Source organism: Ursus americanus, chromosome 24 (assembly GCF_024610735.1).
Source record: "Ursus americanus isolate L20-20 chromosome 24, mUrsAme1.1.p, whole genome shotgun sequence".
NCBI classification, from domain to species: domain Eukaryota; kingdom Metazoa; phylum Chordata; class Mammalia; order Carnivora; family Ursidae; genus Ursus; species Ursus americanus.
In genome coordinates, this window is record NC_142150.1 from 7931817 (window position 1) to 7952148 (window position 20332).

The following is a 20332-nucleotide window of genomic DNA, read 5'->3' on the forward strand; positions in this document are numbered from 1 at the left end:
TCTTCAAGTTCTCGAACTTTTATCTAGCACATTGGTGCCTTTATGTACAAATAACTGCACATTGAGTAAAGTGCTAGTAAACTTTAAGCCACGAGAAATCTTTCGGCTATGATAAGCACTTGATTGTAATAGATTTCAGAGAGTCTGAATATTGAAAAAATATATCCAAGAAAAAAACTTTTTTGGGGGGAGCATAAAGTGACAGCAAAGGAAATAATGTTCCAAAGCTGTTTCTTTACATGGAACATCACACTACCCTTAAATCAATTTCACTAAAGGTACTGGAGATGGGGGAGAGGCAGTCGATAGGATTTTCTGCCAGTGTAACAGTTCTATGTGGACCATCGGAAAGGCATTATTCCTAGTGATGGAGACAACTTTCATAGGATTCAGCTTCAAAGTTAAATCCTTGCACTTCTGCAATTTGAAACTCAACTCAAAATGAGTCAGAGTCTTAAGGGCCTAAGTCACATGGTTGTCCCATTAAGGGAGGCTGACAACAGTAATCTATATTCCCAAACTTGAAGAATAAAGAAAGCTTTATGGATAAAAAGGAATACATGAAAGCAACTTTTGGAACCGTTTTACAAGCTTATGTCCCACTGCCCCCAACCCTCCACATTTAGAATCAAGGACAAATGTGCTCTAGCACCATCATATCTCATTTTCTGTTGCTGACTTTCCTTGAGACCTGGCTTCTCTCCAGCCACAATCTACGTCAGCCTGATTGGAATTGCCTGGATTTGAGGCTTAAGAGCTATCAAGTCTAAAAATAGGACTTGAAAAAAAGTGAGAATGAAGTAAGTTCCCCAGCCCAGTAAAACACTAGTAACTGGGAACATCCTCTTCTACCTGGGAAAAAAATCTCTTCACAGTGCATAGTTTGAAATAAAAGTGCAATATGGGCAAAAAGAGAAGGTGGTGCTCTTGATATACATGAATTTAGTTTTTGGTTTTTGCCATTAATTGCTAAAGAATTTAAGATAAAATGCAGTCATTAATATCAAGGGGTACAGGGGCACCTTTTTCCAAAATATTTTTATAAGGAGGGAAGAGAGGAAAGAGGGGAGTCTCACATGTCACTTCCTCAGTTTTTAAACTATTACTCTTCCAAATCTAATGTTTGAATAAAATAAGCATTCTTCCTCAATATAAAAATGAACTTTTTAGATAAAAATCAATCAGCACAGTGACCTTGTCTATTTTATACTAAAGCCAACATAACAGTAAATCTGAAAGGAAAACTTGGAAACAAGTATTTTTAAATTAAATGGCATAACTTGTATTTTAACTTGAAAAAATTTTTTTGTTAATTGCCTTATCACCTAAATTAGTGAATAAGAATGCTCAGCATCCAATCCACGAATAATGCAGAATACAATATAATTTATTCTACTTTTTACTTCAAAGTCACAGAGATGACATCCATACGATAATTATAAAGCCTACTCTACATTTTCAAGTTCTCAATCCAAACATATAGATTAGGACAGGTCACTTTATTGCTGGCAACATTCATGGAAGGGCCAGGTTCCTCATTAAAAGACAAAGTAAGTGTGACTGGGAGCCGGGCCGTGCCCTACTCACACATCAGCAGAATGATGAAGTCACGAGGCAATCCTTTTTTTTTTTTTTCCTTTCCCAAGTAGCAAAGGAACAACGTAAGATTGGCTGACTGGTGAGCGGCCCCACGTTAGAGTGCATAGCTCATCAGGATCAAGGCTGGCACCTGTGAACAGTTAACTTCCTAAGAGCACTCAACTGCGCATTCTATCATCTGCATTACAGATTTAACCCTGGAAAGTATCTGAAAATACTTTATGCTCCAATGACAGCCTGCAAATGACAGTATGCATTCCTTCTCCTTGAGTACCCAAGTATAAATCTAAAATCGTAAAGGGGCTTCTTCATTCTGAAGGCAGGGCCTCCTTGCAGCAGAGTGTCTCCAGAATTTCACAAAAATAAATACAAGCAGCAGCTAACGCTTCTTCAGCTTCTTGGCCTTTCGACGCTTCATTTCTTCTTCTTCACGTCTCATTTCCTCTAAGTCCTCCTGCATACCTAGTCTTAAGCTGTCAAAAAAAAAAAAAAAAAAAAAGTCAAGATACATGAAATTACCACTTTTAAAAATTAGAAGCGAAATTTAAACTGGGAGCTCTTATGGAATGTGCTGATGCATTAAAAATGCCTCAAGGCTCTACCACTGAAAACAAACTAGCAGGTGTATTTTTTAGTAGGAGCCCCTGCCACTGACTCCACTTATGGTAGAAAAAAAGACCTCACATAAAACCTCAACACTTTTAAAATACCTTAATATTCTCAGTAAAGTAGTAATATATAAATTACTTATCATAACAGCTTTTAAAAATAAAATTTATTCAATAAATAAAAAAACATTCTATTTTCATCCTTTCCCACCACTTTGATATTTTATGTAGTTACAGGAAGGGAAGGCAAGAGGGAGAAAGGCTTAATATTCTGGGTCGAGAATGAATTATTTTACCAAGTTAACACTATAAACAAAGTAATCACTTGTTAACCAACCCAAGAAATCATCATTAGTTTATTATCAGGTAGTCAAACAGGAATCAGAATTCATATCCCTCCTTAGGTCCCTAAGGCCAGTAATGGTATAGGTTAGCAAGACTGAGATGTGTCTGATCTAGAAAGGGAATTAAAGATGGGGAAGCATCTGCAAGGTTAAGCATCTGCCTTCGGCTCAGGTCGTGACGCCAGGGTCCTAGCATCGAGCCTGGCATCAGGCTCCCGCTCATTGGAGAGTCTATTTCCCCCTCTGCCTCTGCTCTTGCTCTCTCTCTCTCTCAAATAAATGAAGTCTTTAAAAAAAGAAAAAGAAAAAAAAAAGACAAGAACACACTGCAATGGGATCAGAGGAGGCTTCCAGCACTTACTGTGTGCCTATATGGGTGAGGCACTGCACTGGGCACTTGGACACATTATTGTAATACAGTACCTCGATAAGTAAAAACAGTAAATACTCATTTTACAAACAGGAAGACAGATTTAGAAAGGCTAAGGAATTTGTCTGAAGCCCCACAGCAAGTAAGTAGGATTGGAATTCAGAACTGTGTGGCCCAAAGCCCCTGCTCCCACTGGTGCATGCAACTGAAGCAGGAACAGGAATGCTCAGGACAGTTCCGCACAAATGTGCCAAGTTTTGTGCTTACCTCTTTGCTTCTTCCTTCTGCTGCTCTTTCCAACTACTCTCCATGTAACGTAAGGCATAGTCACTTTCATCTTTGTATCTGATAAGAGGAAATCAACGCTGTTAAAAAAGCCCGAATTCCGTTTTTTAAAGGAGCTGCATCCTCCTGTTTAAAAAATCAGTATCTTTATAATGAAAACAAAAACACACTTAGAATTACTCTTTCTTGCTTGGCAAGGAGTGAGGGGGGCAGAGGATGGGTAGAGGGTAGTTTCTGAGGTAAAGATAAATGAGTCCTTCCTACTCCCTGAAGGCAACTATTCCTGAATTTAATGTTGCTGAAGATACCAATCCAACAACGTTTACCTCTTTCATCTCTAGTTACAGGATGGTTTATATTAAAATCCTGAAAGTACAATATACATGAAAATCATTTTGTACACATTAATCTCATTTGAGCTTCATGAGAAAGGGAAGGACTTTAGAGCAGAGACTGAAGGGGCTCCTGGGTCGCTCAGTCAGTTAAGCAGCTGCCTTCACTCAGGTCATGATCCCAGGGTCCTGGGATTGAGCCCCACATCGGAGTCCCCGCTCAACGGAAAGCCTGTTTCTCCCTCTCCCTCTGCCTGCCGCTCCCCTATTACCCGATTGTGCTCTCTCTCTGTCAAATAAATAGAAATCTAAAAAAAAAAGGAAAGAACGAACAAACAAACGAACAAATGGAGACTGAAGCAGGCAGATTAATGGCTTGACAAGAACATGTTAACTAGCTAATGACATTACTAATATTAGAGATTTAAATCCGATTTTTATTCCAGTTCTTTTTACTACTAAATATCTTTTTTAAAAAAACACCTTAGGGTTGCTTTCTAATTTCTTACTTTGATGGCTTTAAAGGAGACGTCAAATGCTGACGGATAGACACTGAGATAAGTCCCTTCTGTTTTGCACACAGACTACCTCATTTAATCCCTCCAGACGTCATTCTGCCCCCTAAAGATTTATTTGAGAGAGAGACAGAGTGAGCAGAGGGAGGAGCAGAGAGAGCATCTCAAGCAGACTCCACACCAAGCACAGAGCCTGACGTGGGGCTGGATCTCACGACCCTGTGATCACGACCTGAGCTGAAACCAAGAGTCGGACGCTCAACTAACTTTGCCCCCCAGATGCCCCCTTCCAGATGTCATTCTAAAAATAATTTACTCAAGATTATCCAGCTAGTAAGTGGTGGAACTTCCATTCAAATCCTGATCTTTCCTCTATACCAGGGCTTCTCAAACTTTAATGTGCACATGAATCACCTGGGAGCCTTATAAAGGTGATTTAGATTTGGAAGCTATTAAGTGGGGCCTGAGAGCTGCATTTCTAATGCTGTTGTCAGGTGATGTCACTGCTGTTGGTCCCATACTGACCGCTGTCCAGCAACCACACTTTTGAGCAGCAAAGCTTTTACATCAACGAAAAGCAGATGTCAGATCAGACCAGCTTTTAACATAGCTCTGTGGATGGCTGAGTTCAAAGCCAGTCTAGTTCTCCAACACTAAACTGCTTCACTCTCATTAAATACACATCTTACAAAGACAGTTTAAAAAGGCACTTTTTGGCATGCAACTACACAAAAAATTCTGACTTAATTCTTAAATGTTAAGCGCCAAAAGAGTAAATCTAAATGATCACCCAGTGGTTCCTAATAAAGAATTGTATTCAATGCCTCTATTAATGTTTATTTTTCCCCCATAACATGAGTCATTCAAAATAAGTGTATCATTTATCTAGATCTTCTTTAGTCTTACTTTTTTCGGTCATAGCCAAAGATTTCTCGAATGTGCTTGGATATTTCTTCCTGAGGTTCTCCTTCATCTTCAATAAAATCTTCCATTTCAGAGTCATACTCATCATCCTCTTCCTCCTCTTCATAGTCTCGCTGCCTTTTGTAACCACCAGGGAAGGGAGGCCTTTGAGGAACTAAGAATAGAAAAGCCATTATTTACTCCGAGTATTAAAACTAAAAAGTTCTATATAAACTGAGATTTTGAGAACTCATTAAGACAGTACCCTCCACAACCAGAGCCAGCATGCTGGCCCATAGCATGCAGTCATTACCACAACATCCCTGCTGCTTCACGTTGTTTATAAGTGGCTTACTAGAAGCATCTGTTACATTTTCTAGCCTAGTGGTTCCCTTCTTCTGGATTTAAAAGACTGGTAAAATTTCAAAAAAAAAAAAAATTACAAATAGCTTACAGTACCACTAACTTTTAGTTTGGCCAAGAAAAGACATTAAAGGTAACAACTACCATCTATTATCACCATAATTTAGGTACATTTTTTAGAAGTCCAACAAAGTATGAAAGATTCCCAGATTTATGGATAAACTGTTCAAAATGAGTAAGGCTAACTTTAAAAAAAACTCACTACATTATCCTTACTTTGTCATTTTGCCAAAAGACAGATTAACGCTTTGCAAGAGACAGACTCTGATCAATAGGCCAGCATCTGGGAACAACTGCTTTCTAGTCTTTGATTAGAGATCCTCCTTTTGTTGTTCTCGAGTTGTTGTTAATATGCATGGCTTGTCTCCTTAGGGCACAGTTGCTTTCTCAACTTCTGCACTGCTGCCATTTTGGGCCAGATGATTTTCTGTCGTGAGCAGACTGTCCTGCACATTGTAGGGTAACGGCAGCACCTCTGGCCTCTGTCTAACAGACACCAGTAGCATCCCCTGCCCCCGGTCGCGTCAGTCAAAAACGTCTCCGGACACTGCCAAATGTTCACTGGGCATCAGAATCATCCTTGGTTGAAAACCAACGTTCTAGCTGACTTAGGAAGTTTAAAACACGGGATCTCATGTTTTGTTTCTTTTTATGTTCTCCATGGCACCCAACAAGTACTTTAACAAATGCTTATTCCCATGAAGAAAAGCAGAAACACAAGGGCAATCAAAAACAGTTCCTGGTAGATCATGGGTACTTAACAAGTATCTGATGGATAAATAATGCACCAAAAGGCTTCAACCGTACAAATATCCTCCAACTTTTGAAGATGGGTCTCTCTAGTCCTCATGAAAAGGGAAAGATGAATTAACTCATTGAACCATATAAGGCATATACACTCACCCTGTCTTGTGAATCACATAGCCAAGTTTATTGCACTTGGAGATGTTACGGGGTGAACACAGACGGCCCTAGATAACTCTCTTTCTAAAGCCTTTTCCAAGTTATGATCACTCAAGGGACTCTCAGACACAAAGAGAGACAAAGCATCAGGATTTTACCAACACAGGGTACATTAAAGGGCACACAGAAGGGTTCACAGGGCTTCTGCTTATAAAAAACAAAGTATTCTTTCCAATTTCCTAGTAACAAATAAATATACTTAAGGTAAGGGACAATTTTACCTTGGGCAGATCTGTAGCCGGATAAGGAAGGCTTCATTCCATTCATCTGTCCATTGCTGGATCGGCTAATTATATTCTTGGAAGAAATTGTTTCTGAGACAACAGTACACTTGGGCTTTAGGGGGAGACTGGAACTACTCACTGGTCGCCCGGGGCCCAAGCTGCTCACCGGTCTTCCGGGCCCTGAACTGACAGTCCGTCCAGCTGGAACTGAGCCACTTACTGATTGCCCAGGGCCACTAACTGGCCGCCCAGGGCCACTGATTGGCCGCCCAGGACCACTGACTGGTCGCCCAGGGCCACTGACTGGTCGCCCAGGGCCACTGACTGGCCTCCCAGGGGGGCCAGAGCCACTCACTGGTCGTCGAAGGTCATGTGGACTGCTCACAGGCCGCCCAGGGCCACCAGAGCTGCCCATAGCTCTCCCAGAACCACCTGAGCCACTGCTGGGTCGCCCAGGGCCACTTGAGCTGCTTGCAGGGTGCCCAGGGCCACCTGAACCACTGAGTGTCCGTCCGGAGAGACTGAAGTCACTGGCTGGCCTCTTGGTCCCACTGACCGATCGCTCAGGTCCTAAGCTGGAGCTGCCGTTCTGGCGCCTGGGCACTGGGCCAGAACTAACTGTAGGCCGAGCAGTCCCTGTGCTGGGCCGGCCAGGAGCTGAGCTGGAGCTGTTGCCTGGCTGCCTGACACCTGGACTCTTAGCTTTACCGGGTGGGGTAACCATAGGCCCAGGCCTGGAATGGCTAGGATGGGGAGGAGACTTTTTGGCTTTGTGCTCAGTGGCAGATTTCTGAGTCCCTTTAGCGGAAGTCTTTGGGACACTTGGTGAATAGGTGCTGGAGTGGGGCTTTCCGGCCCCATTGAAGACAGGTCTGTCATGGCCCTCACGAAGTAAGGGTTGAGAGCAATTGACAGATCCTGCTTTGGTCCTCTCTCCTGGCATGGATTTGGATGAAGACACGCCTAAGTGTTTCTCATTGGCTGTGCTGGGTCTGGATTTCTTCTCAGCATGAGGAAGGGGAGTACCCCTGGAAGAAGGATGCTTGCTATGTTTTGTGCCCACGCTTTCCTTCTGAGAGGGTGCCTTTTTGGTTGGAGGTAGTCTTGCATCTGTCTCAGGTCTCTTTTTCCTCTGCTTTCGTTCAAGGAATTCTCGCTCCCTAAGTTCTTCTGCAGTCATAGGCCGCTCTTCTGTTTTCTTCACTACCTTGATCTCCACTGGTTCATACTGCTTTTTCTCAGCCAGCCTGAGTAGATCAGTGAAGTTCATGAGTGGTGGGGCACTTTTAAGGGGGACCTTTGGTTTGCTTTCAACTTTGGGAGGTTCTTGCTCTTCCTCATACTCCTGCTCTGACTCTGCTTGATTGTATTCTAAGAATTCATCTTCTTCTTCCATCTCATACTCTTGTTCTGTTCCCTGGCTAGTGTGGCTTTCCACTGCCTGCCTCTTCTTTGACTTTTCCTCAACGGGAATCCCGTTGTAACCATGGAAATTATCCTTTGTCCTTTTGGCCATAGCTCTTGCTTTCTTGTCATGTTTCAGCTCAATTCGCTTTTTCACTAGTTCTTCTTTTCTCCTTTTCTCCTCTAATGCTAAAAGGGACAAAATAAGAAAGTATTTCAAGGTCTGGAGGTCTCAAGTATTTCATCTGAAATCAGTAGGTGGCCAAAACACAAGTAACATTCAAGTTACAGTTTGAAGACATCTAGGAATGAAATGAGGAAGTCCTTTGAACAAGTATCTGTTGAGTCATCTTTACATAATGAGTGGGTCACATATGGGTCTTTCAATATGACAAAGCAAGTGAGAGACTGCACTTTTAGCTTTAAATATAGAAAATAATTCATACCCAATAAATACACCAAGTTAAAGAAACAGTAGGACCCACTTCATAGTCATTATTAATTATGAACAAATGAATACTTACATGTACTAAATCAGTTTCCTTGTCATTTGCCTGAGGTAAAACTACTGCTTGAGTTACTGGTCTTCAAAAACTGTTCCTATTTTAATCTTTAAGATAGCATTCTTGATAATAATTTAAAAAATTAAAATATAAAATATGTAGAAGCAGATTCAGAATGAAGGTCAAAGAATGGAGTTCCTATTGGGACCTAGTATGGCCAAGTAGAAGATATGGTCACTATCCCCAAAAGCTCTAAAAAGGAAATAAAAGATAATCGCCATACAAATAATCAGCATAAGAACATATGTAATCCTCTAAACACAACTGATTCAGACACATACACAAACCCCTTAGCCTATTATGTTACTACAAGCATCCACTAGTTAAGTACAAACTAGTTGTGAAGGTGGAAGACTTTAAAATTGAGAATAAGGCCATAAATACATACCTTTTTGCCTGAGCTCCTCTTCTTTTCTTCTGAGAAAAGCCTGAACGGCTGCAGATTGGACACCCTTAACTTTCGGGTCTTTTTTGGGAGGCCCCACGGCCAAACTATACCTTTTCTAAAAAGAAGAGGAGTGAAAGTTAACAATCAATTCAACTTTAAAAATGTATTTGCTATTAGGTGTAAGGCACTGTGCCAAGCAACCGAGAGGTTTAAATATTGACTGAAAAACTGATTCTGAATAATTAAGAGATCATGTAACCCACATGAAGGCTTAGCTATAAAATTTTGGTCTAAATAGGATTACGTATGACTGTTTTTAGGTACAGAATTTCTTTGTAACATCCTAAATAATTCAGAGCAATACTATTTTCAGGTTATTTTCCCAAAAAGGTACCTGGACTGGGGGACTTTTAAAAAGAAATCACCACTTAGAACAGATTGTTTAAAAAATTTTTTTTTCTTTTAAAGATTTTATTTATCTGAGAGAGAGAGAGCAAGCACAAGCGGGGGCAGGGCAGAGGGAGAGAGAGAGAAGCGAACCGCAGGCTGAGCAAGGAGCTTGGGCGGGGCGGTGATCATGACCTGAGCCTGAGCCGAAGGCAGATGCTTAACTGACTGAGCCACCCAGGGACCCCTGGATTGTCTTAAAATTCTGATAAAAAAAAAATCAACCTTCTTTAGAACTAAGCATTTCAAAGTCTAACTTTTCAAACAAACAGAAAAAACTACTCATAAATGTTTTCTCTCCTGAGTACCTTATTCCAGATTATTTTCTAGTAGAGACTCACAACTACAGAGGTTATTTTGCTTATAACATGAAACACTGAGATTTTACTTTGACCCTAGGCAAAGCTGGTGGCAAACCACAGCTAAAAGCATTTCAAAGAACTCCAAGCAGCAAGAAGTGCCCAATTCTCTATAACCTTTAACCATGGCTCTTACGTTCATTCAATATTAATCTGCCACACAAACCATTTAGAAAGGTTTCCGTATCACCCAAAAAGTACTGACACTGTTCTGGCACAGATGGTATTTCTCTGGGCTTTTATTTTTATGTAATGACATTGGGAAATGGCTAAAACTATATGAATGTTAATTTGAAGTATGATAGGAAAAATATTTCCATTTTATAAGTATCTATCACTAGAGAAGTATGATAAACAGAATAACTCACGCCAGGATGATTCAGCTCTAGGACCACTGCACATTATATATATGGATAGGAAATAAGTTTTTAAATGCCCTCCCTTATTCATCAGATGACATTCTTACCTACTGGACCTGTTGTGCTAGTTAAAAAGGAAACACTAACCTCTGAGCACAAAATGAACTCCTTAAGAACCAAAAAACTGTTTCCCAAAATGTGCATAAAATTCCTAGAGGAAAGCCAAAGGATCCATGCTTACTATGCGGCTGACAAATAACAGGCATCCTGAAACAAGCTGGAAGTTCCAGCTACGTTAGTCACCAACGAAGTAGCTGGCCGCGGAAGCAGGCCCTAATCCAACCTGAAAATCCTGCATGATAGTGATGCTGCAAGCCGACACATCCCTGACCCAAATCCCAAAAGACGGCATCCAGATTCCTTTCCCAGTCACTTTAGTTGAGTCACAGTAAGATCCAGTAGTAAGTCCCTATCTTTGTAAATTTAGTAGTAGGCCCTTTCCATTGTGGACTGGGGCCCCATTTTTAAAGGAGAAAAGCAGAGGAAAAGGAACACTTAGAGAAAGAGAATACTGCTTTACCTAACTAGCTATATAAAATTGTCCTGGTTTACAAGAATCTCAAACATAGGCCTTATCTACAAGAAGTTCACCCTTTCTTAATGGAAGAGCACCATGAATATGATTCAAGTTGCAGAAGACATATATAGACTCATAAGGAGACACATATACTCACTTCACCCTACCCCATTAGGTAGATCTGTAAGAGGAAAGTTGGATTTTTGTGGCCAGGACTTGAAGTTTTCCTGTGTCTGCAACTACCTAGTCCATAGATTCACCTGCCAAATCAAAGCTTACACAAGGTTTCCCCGCACAAAATACCAATATGCATGTTAGTGTTGCCTTAAACAGCAGTGGTTCGTTACCTTGATATTACAGCGATGAGCACTTCCTAATTTGACTTCAGGACAGATATCTTTCTTCCTAATCTGGGACTTCAAGAGATAGGTAATGGGATAGGACTAGCTGAAAAGCTACTCACGACTAAATACAGGCACCCAAGTGGAAAACAACGGTGTCAATGGGGCACTGTTGACTAAGCTTCAGTCATTTGAATAACATCCTCATAATTTTTGCCCTTTTAGTATGCCACCTGTATTATTATTCACTAATTTTAAGAAAAGAGACCTAACACCATGATTTATTGTTATAGTTTTACTTCAAACAATATCCATGAAATTATTGGTTTGAAAGGCTACATTTTCCCAAATCATATTAAAATATAACCATTTATATATATATATATATATATGTATGTATATATACATACATATATGTGTGTGTGTGTGTATATATATATATATATATATATATATAAAACCATGAGAACTGAAAGTATTTATGTACCATCTAAAATCACAATACAGAGCTATATGCACTGACTTTGGGAAACACCAAAAAGGAACATAAAAATACAGGAAGGCAGAACACAAAGAAGCAGCAAAGGAGGTGGTATTCAGGATCTCAGATTCACCCAGAAAAGAATTCCAAAGATTACCTTTAGCTTTTTTCAAAATATCCACCTATTTCCATCCATTCACACTGTCAATTTTAAATTCAGCTTTTTTGTTCTAATACCTCTAATCCTCCAGGGTACTTATTAAGCTGGCTTTACATTTAACCTAATAACTCTGCAGTACTTTTTGTCCTGTCCTATGATGTAGAAGGGATTCAATAAATCTATAAAAAGTCTTATTTCATAGGTCTGCTAGGAAACAAGAAGGGCAAGGTCCTAACTTGATGAGGTTTAATCTTATTCACTGACATGAGCTGAGTCATAATTAATAGTTTCTGACATCCTTTGTAGCTTGATGCACTCAAAAGCAGATACCAGGAAAATACTGAAACATTCTCTTTAAAACATTCTCTTAGGCAAAGTTTAGGTCTAAACCTAGAAATCTGGGGTTAAAAAAAGGGGGGCTGGGTCTTTACAGATGATTTTCTTAACAGTTGTACTGAGATATAATTCACATACCATAAAATCTACCCATTTAATGTGCACAATTCGTTGGTTTTTAGTATATTCAGAGAGTTGTACAACCATCATCACTATTGGATTCTAGAACATTTACATGACCCCAAAAAAGAAATGTCTTACCTTTCAGCAGTCATTCCCCACTTCCTCTTGCCCCTCTGCCCCTGGCAACCACTAACCTACTTTCTGTTTCTGCAAATTTGCCAATTCTGGACATTTCATATAAATGAAATCATGTACCCAGGGTACCATTATATAGTGATATGCATCACAATATAGGTCAAATTTACAGGCCACAGACAAATGGTTATATATATGAGTGCTTATGTTGTATATGTAAGATTTTTCAGTTTTGAAAACCCTTATTGTTAATTTTCACTTGACTCTACTATTAAGTTTGAAAACAGATGCCTTCAAAGGCCAAGAAAATATCTTTGGGAGAATGCTCCGTAAGCTGGTTCCTAACATCCTTGAACTGAGAAATTATAATTATCTCTCTGGCTTAACTAAAATTAAGAAACGATTAGTTTCTATGACCATTAAATGTTTCAGCAACAGTATCATTTTAATTATTTTGGAGTAAAAACAGAATACACCCAGAACTTTATTTTTATTTTATTTTATACCTAGAACTTTAAAATGACAATTATGTAATACCTAAGTAAATTTAAATTTAAATGGTGATAATGTAATTTTACTGCTGTCAGTGTTGACTTTTCTAATAATTTTTTTTGCCCAAATAAAAACTTTGAAAGAAAAAAATGAAATCATACAATATACCGCTTCCATGGTCAATTTTATGTGTCAACTTGGCTAGGCTACAGTGCCCAGTTATTTAGTCCAACACTAATCTAGGTGTTGCTATGAAGGTATTTAACATCTACTATAAGTTAACTTTAGGTAAAGCAGTTTACCCTCCATAATGTGGGTGGTACCATCTAATCAGTTGAAGGTCTTAAGAGCAAAAACTGTGTCTCTCAGAGAAGAAGGTATTTGCCCTACAAATTTCAGACTTGCCAGCCTCCACAATTACATGAATCAATTTCCTAAAATAAATCCTACTGGTTCTGTTTCTCTGGAGAGCCCTGACTGATACAGTGGCCTTTTGTATCTTGGTACTTTCACTTAGTACAACGTTCTCAAGGTTCATGTTGTATCATGTATCAGTACTTCATTTCTTTTTATGGCCAAATATTTTACTGTGCTGATGTACCACATTTTATCCATTCACAAGTTGATGGGTATTTGTTTTTACTTCTTGGCTATTATAAATAATGCTGCCGTGAACACGTGTGTACAGGGCTTTTTGTGTGAGCCTCATTTCTCTTGGGTATATCAGTATAGATCTTTCTAACATTGAGCTAGCCAGACCTTTCAAAAAGGGAGACTCTGGTATCAAAAGATTTAAGATTCATTGTAATAGAATGTATTAGATAATCTCCTAGCCCCACAGGGGTAGCCCAGCAGAGAACCATGTTTGAAAAAGCCTCAGGCTGGGATTACATTATATTCTATTTAATAAAGCAAAACTATCTGGCACTTTCTCCTGCATCAGATGGTCACATTTAGCTCTAGCAGCAGCACATCAAGATGCACCCACCAATCCTGAATCGGATTCAAGGCACCAGGCTGCTTCATTGTTTGAGCTTCATGAAAAGCAGCTGGACAAGAGTTTCTTTTATCCTAAGTGTATCCATTTTATTATACTGCAAGCCAACTCAGTCATTCTGCTGGACCCCAATGAATGATCCACAGCAGTGAAGCTTATGCCATTTAAATACAGTATCAGAGATTTTGCCAAGATTTGTACTTCTGAAGCCAACAGACCTAAAAAACATTAACTCACTTTAAGACATATGTGTTCCTTGCATGGAAATTATACTGCCATGGTCAGATTAAGAAAATAAGGAGTTCTCTGTCTGGGAACGTGTGTTAACCAAATACATTATGTTGGAATCAACAGTCAATCCCTTCTTAAAAGCTGTTCTTTACTCAGGAGATAACATATTGTTGTAATAGTAGAAAACACTAAATTTCCCTTTTTTTTTTAAAGATTTTATTTATTTATTTGACAGAGAGAGAGAGACAGCGAGAGAGGGAACACAAGCAGGGGGAGTGGGAGAGGGAGAAGCAGGCTTCCCACAGAGCAGGAAGCCCAATGCGGGGCTCGATCCCAGGACTCTGAGATCATGACCTGAGCCGAAGGCAGCTGCTTAACGACTGAGCCACGCAGGTGCCCCCAAAACATAAATTTCATGATGGCTTCACATATACTAGAAATTTATTATTGGTTAGAATTAGGAGTTAGGAATGTTCAAAGAATACATCCTTGAGTTTAATAATCACTACACAATTTCTAAAATGTTCTCAAAACATCACAGGGAATAAATGCAGGCCTGGAAAACAAATGGTTTGCATTAGGCTTGGTTAGCTGGGTGGCAAAGAGGGTAAAAATGAAACAAAAAGCACGTTGTTCAGGATAGCTATATGATCAAATGTAAAATTTACTATTACTGTGTCCATAAAAATATACCTGATTATAGAATGTAATATCAGATAGGTACCTCAGAGTCTCTAGTCCAACCTCTATGTTAGATGTGGCCCCCAAAGCACAAACGTACATTTACTGGTTGTCACTCACAGAGTTTGTAACAGAGTGTGAATTAGAATCTAGGCCTCCTGTTTCAGGTCCAAAAGTATTCCCACTACGACATGTCTCACTTCTAACTTAACCCCAACACTTTCATCCAGCTCTAACCACACTCTTAAATGCCCTTCCCTAATTTCCATCTGCCTCTTGGATGGTGCCATGACCTCAAACAGGCCCACCACTTAATTTTCTATCTTCCCTCACCCTCAGACTATTTCCGTTAACCATGCTGGCACTCTCCCAAACAGGCTGTAAATCTCCCTCTACCCACCAGTTTCCAAATTCTGTTGGTTTGCCCTTTAAATTTCTCTCCCATCAGACTTGAGAAGAGCCATAAAAAAACCAAGAGTTATTGTCTCAAGCTATAATTAGGCTGGAGTTGAGGGTAGGAAGCTGGATGGGTTTAGGCTTTACAGATGACAACCTTTCTCACATCATGATTAAGAGCAAGAACTCTGGAGCCAGTTGGCAAATTCTCTGCTCTGCCATTAGCAGCACTGTCACTTATTAGCTGTGTGACTTTAGGCAAGCTTCTTCATCTCTTTGGGCCTCAGTTTCCTCATCTGTAAAACAACCTTCCTTATACGGCCATTATAGTGATTAATTAATATACACAAAGTGCTTAGAATAGTGCATGGCACCGAGTAAGCATTATAAATGTTAATTGTTGTTAATATCATTAGTATTCAGAAAGAGATTCTCCTAGGTAGTGATGGGGAAGAGAAATAACAGAATCTCTCTGAGGGCAGATTTTCTAAAATATCTTCTCCCTAAAACACTGGTTAAGAAGTACTGCTCTAGGGGCGCCTGGGTGGCACAGCGGTTAAGCGTCTGCCTTCGGCTCAGGGCGTGATCCTGGCGTTATGGGATCGAGCCCCACATCAGGCTCCTCTGCTATGAGCCTGCTTCTTCCTCTCCCACTCCCCCTGCTTGTGTTCCCTCTCTCGCTGGCTGTCTCTATCTCTGTCAAATAAATAAATAAAATCTTAAAAAAAAAAAAAAAAAAAGAAGTACTGCTCTAGGCTAGCAATCCAAAGCTACTTCAGGCACTGCCAAAGTCATCTTCAGATGCAAGCATGGGCGCAATCGCATTGTAATGGATTATAGACCAAGAGCTGCAAAGTGAGTGCCTGCAGAAACAATTCCGTTGACCCATAATGTTCTTTAAAGGGAAATAGGGCACCTGGGTGGCTCAGTCGGGTAAGTGTCTGCCTTCAGCTCAGTTCATGATCCTGGAGTCCTGGGATCAAGCCCCACATGGGGCTCCCTGCTCAGTGGAGAGATTGCTTCTCCCTCTACTCCTCCTTCTGCTCGTGCTCTCTCTCATATGCTTTCTCTCTCTCTCAAATAAATGAATAAAATCTTAAAAAAAAAAAAAGAACTATAACTACAACACATGGTAGGCTTCTTTTGAATACACAGAGCATGGCACTTATCATTTTATATCCAGACTACTTCAAGAACTTACATTACCTACCTGGCCCTGAAGACATCTGAATTTGCCACCCCAGTTAAAGTCCCCCAGCTCCTTTTTCAGTACCTATATGCTTTTTTTTTTTTTTTTTTGCGGGGTGGGGGGGAGAAAAAGAGAGAGAGACAGTGGGAGGGAGGGAGGAGGGGAGAGGGGCAGAGGGAGAGAATCTTAAGTAGGCTCCATGCCCAGCACAAAGCCTGATGTGGGGCTCAGTCCCAGGACCCTGAGATCATAACTTGAGCTGAAATCAAGAGTCAAACGCTTAACCGACTGAGCCACCCCGGTGCTCCTCAGTACCTATATCCTTATCCTCAAGGGGCTTTCGCTCCCAAATCCTTATGTTTAGTACCACATGAAGGTTTCTTCTTTACGTTTTGGTTTGAGGGTCACACCAGAACTTCAGTATCTTGTCTGGGGTGATTTTCAGAGTACTGCTGTGAGAAAGACCGCATCGCTTGTCTCATGCACTACAAGCCTCAACTATAGTTACCTGCAACCTACAAGAATCCATATTCCAAGCTCTACCATTCTATCAAAACAAGAAACTTTGTTTTTGCTAGAGGAACCAGGGAGAAAAAATTTAAGTTGCGGTTACCAAAAACATTTTTTCCCCTTTAAATTTAAACAGAGCTTGAGACAATAACTGGTTACATCACCTTGATCAGCTGTTTTTTAAATTCAGTTTTCCACTGGGAAATGATAGCATGCCTAATATTGCTAGGCGTGATGCAATACTTCCTTTGTTTTAACTAAAACATTATAAAGATAACTATTTTTCCTGGAAAGAGCAAGCCTGCATTATAGAAATGTTCCTCGCTTCTCAAACCAGATACAACAGATATCTCTTAAAAATGACACCCTGGGAAGAGTTCATAGTGGCTGTCCAGGTGTTTTATATGTTAGCCTCCCTTGAGCTAATCAGTCCTAGTCATCATATGTCCTTTCTGTAGCAAAGGTCTGACACAGGCACTCTGAAGACTGAAATCTGAACATCAGCTGGAAGGTGGGGAAGAAGAGGACTAAAGGGAAATAAGAACCAAGCACCAGAGAGGGAAGGAGTTATAGCTGTCAATTACCGCAAAGCCTCTGTGGTTCTCAGACCATCAATCAATCAATAAAGCTTGTGTCACACATGGGTGTGTGTGTGTGTGTGTGTGTGTGACTTGAAATGTTGTTCCTTGACTTGGATGATGGTTTACAAGGTACTATGCAATAACCTATTATATTGTACAATATATATTTCACATTTGATGGTGTGCTTTCAGAGGCTTTACTTTGAGCTGATAAAGTAACAAAATAATTAGATGAACCAACTGAAAGCAAGATCATGGATTAAATCTAACTACTATCTTGTTCTGTTCCTCAATAGTTTCTTTTCTGGTATCTTTCATCTGATGTAAAAAGATAAGGATTATAATGGTAACTAAATCAAACTTCTAGCCTTACTAGCTTTTTGTGGGCGTTGGGGGCTGGGCAGGGGAAAGCATGCTTTGATAAAATACATGCCTATATTCATCTATTAAATTTTACCAATTTACCTTTTTTGCTTCCAATCTTTGTTATTTCAATCATAGATCTGCTGATAGATAATGTACATATTCTGAAATACAGAGAATCTCCTTTTCTACCAGCAGCTATTGGTTTTTAGAATAAGAAATGACTAACTTGGTTCTGATTCTTCTACAGAATATTACTGGACATCAAAGCTAGTATTATCTATTTTTTGACCTCCACTGAAATTCAGGAAGATCTAGAATAAAATATGGACCTAATTATGCAAAGATGAATGCTTACCAGCTCCAATATTGACTTGTCTAGGAAATTTACAGTACTTGCAGAAAGTGAATTCTGTCGTTCAACCCGCAGATCTTATGACTCATGGCTTAGGGGAATGATTATTCAGAGTACTTGGGATGGGAGATGAATATAGGAGAATTTAATAAATATTCAACTGACAGGTATCAGCTTTATTTACCAGTTATTTTACTATCTTCAGATCAATATTTTCAGAAGGGTAAAAAAATGGGCCAGGTTCAGAAGAAAAGCAAAGGAGTGGGAAAAACAAACAAAACAAAACCACTGCAAATACACAAAAATCTAAGAAATGCAGAACGCACAGTGAGAGCTCAATAAATTCCAGTTGAATTGACTTTAACAGAGAGCTGTTTGAGCTCTACACCTCACTGCTCAAACCGCAGGTATCACAATGCAATTTGTCGGTTTACAGCTGTGCTGTGGGTACCATCTGAGGATCCAGAAATGATTAGTTTATGCAAAACAGCTACAACCCCACAAACCAGGCACTCTCCACGACTTCAGCAAGTAGATGTTAAAAGTCTTACACCGTTCTGCGAATATTAGCGAATTGGCCAATATTACCGAGCAAATGGGACCTAGATTTCAAACAAAGACAAATCTGGAAGGCCACAAATGGAAGGTGAAGCTAGCTCACTCATTCTGTTGGCCAAGGACTTCGTGGAATCCGCTCAACTTCTCTTCCCAATACAAAAGGTATTATTAACCCTTTGGGAGGTTATAATTTAATCATCTCGTTGGCTGGGTGGGTGGGGCCACAAGTCAAAAAACTTATTCGAGAAATCACACAATGTTTAACCCCATCTTACGCGGGAAATCAGCCAAAAAGCTATCAGGCCAAGTCCCTAAAACCCCTGAAACTCCCCAACATACATGCTTCATTCCCAACCTCTGAGCTTAAGTTTACGCCGAAGCCAGAAAAACTACTAGCGCTAGAGTCCACCATGTACCAGGTACGGTTTCACTCACCAGCTTTCACGCAACTCTAAAAACCCGAACTGCAAAGTCCATGTTGCAGGGGTGACTAAGCCAGCGAAACTCACTCTCCGGAAGGCTTCCGCCTCGCACCCCAAGCTCCTTTTCACACTGAGTCCCCAGCAGTGCATGCCCAAGAAAAGAAAATAAGGAGTCCAGGTCTTTCCCCTCCCGGAGAGGACAGGCGCCTGCCTGGAAGTTCCACGGGCCACAAATTCCAAACTTGAAGATCAGGGTCTCCTACAGTAGCGCCCAGCTGGTACTTACCGGCACGTTGTTGACACCCTGTCCTTTGGAAGCTATCAGGAGAATTTCCCTGAAATCCATGTTGGCTGAGGCGGAGACACTGGGCCAGGCTCTCGGAAAGAAGTGAAAGTACGCCTTACCGAGGCGCCCAGCGACAGCCAAGTGAACTGCCTGGCCCACCCCTCTCCCACCCCTCCTTAGCACGACCACTTCCGGCGCCTTCCAATGCCGTCTGCCCGCCCCTTTTCCTCTTGCGGCCTATATCCTTTCAGGTCCGGCGCTCCGCTCGCGAATCCCTGGCGTAACTTCCGCTTTCAGGCTCCAGACACGTAGAAACGTGGTACGTGGCTGCTGGCGTTAGCTCGGAGGGGCGGGACTAGGCCCTTCACCGACCAAGGAGACGCGGCCTAGTAAAATGAGGGGTGTGGCTAAAGGAAAGATCGGCTGCCCTGGGGGCCGGGGCGCGCGACCTGACAGTCTCGGTGTTCCTTGTGAGCTCTGAGTAGGGTGAGCGGGTGGGGGGCGGTTACCTACCAGGCCTGGGTTAGCAGGGTGTCACGGGTGGGCGCTCAGGTCCGAAACGGCGGGGTCCCAACAGCTGAACCGACAGGTCTCGAGCAGGGGGTTTCAGTTACCGGTTTCTAGGCGCTCGTGAAGTTGCGCAGGCGCACACGGCACCGACTAGTCCTCAGTCTTGGATACACATTACTCATCACGTCCTGGCGCATGGTGTGTGCTCACCTCCTACACAGATGCATGCAAGTCATGTATAGAGGCGCAGGCTTAGTGCTTTTGCTTCATCTAGATAATAAGCTCCACGTAGTGGATGAAGGAAGGAATTCTTTACATACGGACCCAGTCTAGACATACTTGGCGCACTTACGAAACACACATATATGCCCCATGTTCATATTAATTGGGAGTCCAGTCTTGGGTTCCTTTTAAGAGTATCTGGGCCCTGTAAAGTCGTCTCGTTCAGTAAAATACACTAATTAGACAGACCTGGGGTGGGAATAAGCCACGATTGGCTGCTAAGTAATTGGATCTTTTCAG

At 41.0% G+C, this 20332-nt stretch overlaps 1 protein-coding gene across 2 annotated transcripts; it reads right to left on the reverse strand.

The window, feature by feature from the left end:
- Nucleotides 1-1613: 1613 nt before the first annotated feature.
- Nucleotides 1614-19938, reverse strand: SPTY2D1 (SPT2 chromatin protein domain containing 1). Of its 2 annotated transcripts, none has more exons than XM_045808635.2 (6): nt 19814-19938; nt 8922-9036; nt 6564-8159; nt 4960-5131; nt 3189-3266; nt 1614-2072 (listed from the first exon to the last, which is right to left on the reverse strand). In XM_045808635.2, exons 3-6 carry the CDS (start codon nt 8080-8082, stop codon nt 1979-1981), a joined length of 1863 nt encoding a protein of 620 aa, XP_045664591.2. In that variant the 5' UTR covers nt 8083-8159; nt 8922-9036; nt 19814-19938; the 3' UTR covers nt 1614-1978. The 2 variants fall into 2 exon arrangements, with proteins under 2 accessions (XP_045664591.2, XP_045664589.2); XM_045808633.2 differs by lacking the exon at nt 19814-19938 and adding an exon at nt 19301-19577.
- Nucleotides 19939-20332: the final 394 nt, after the last annotated feature.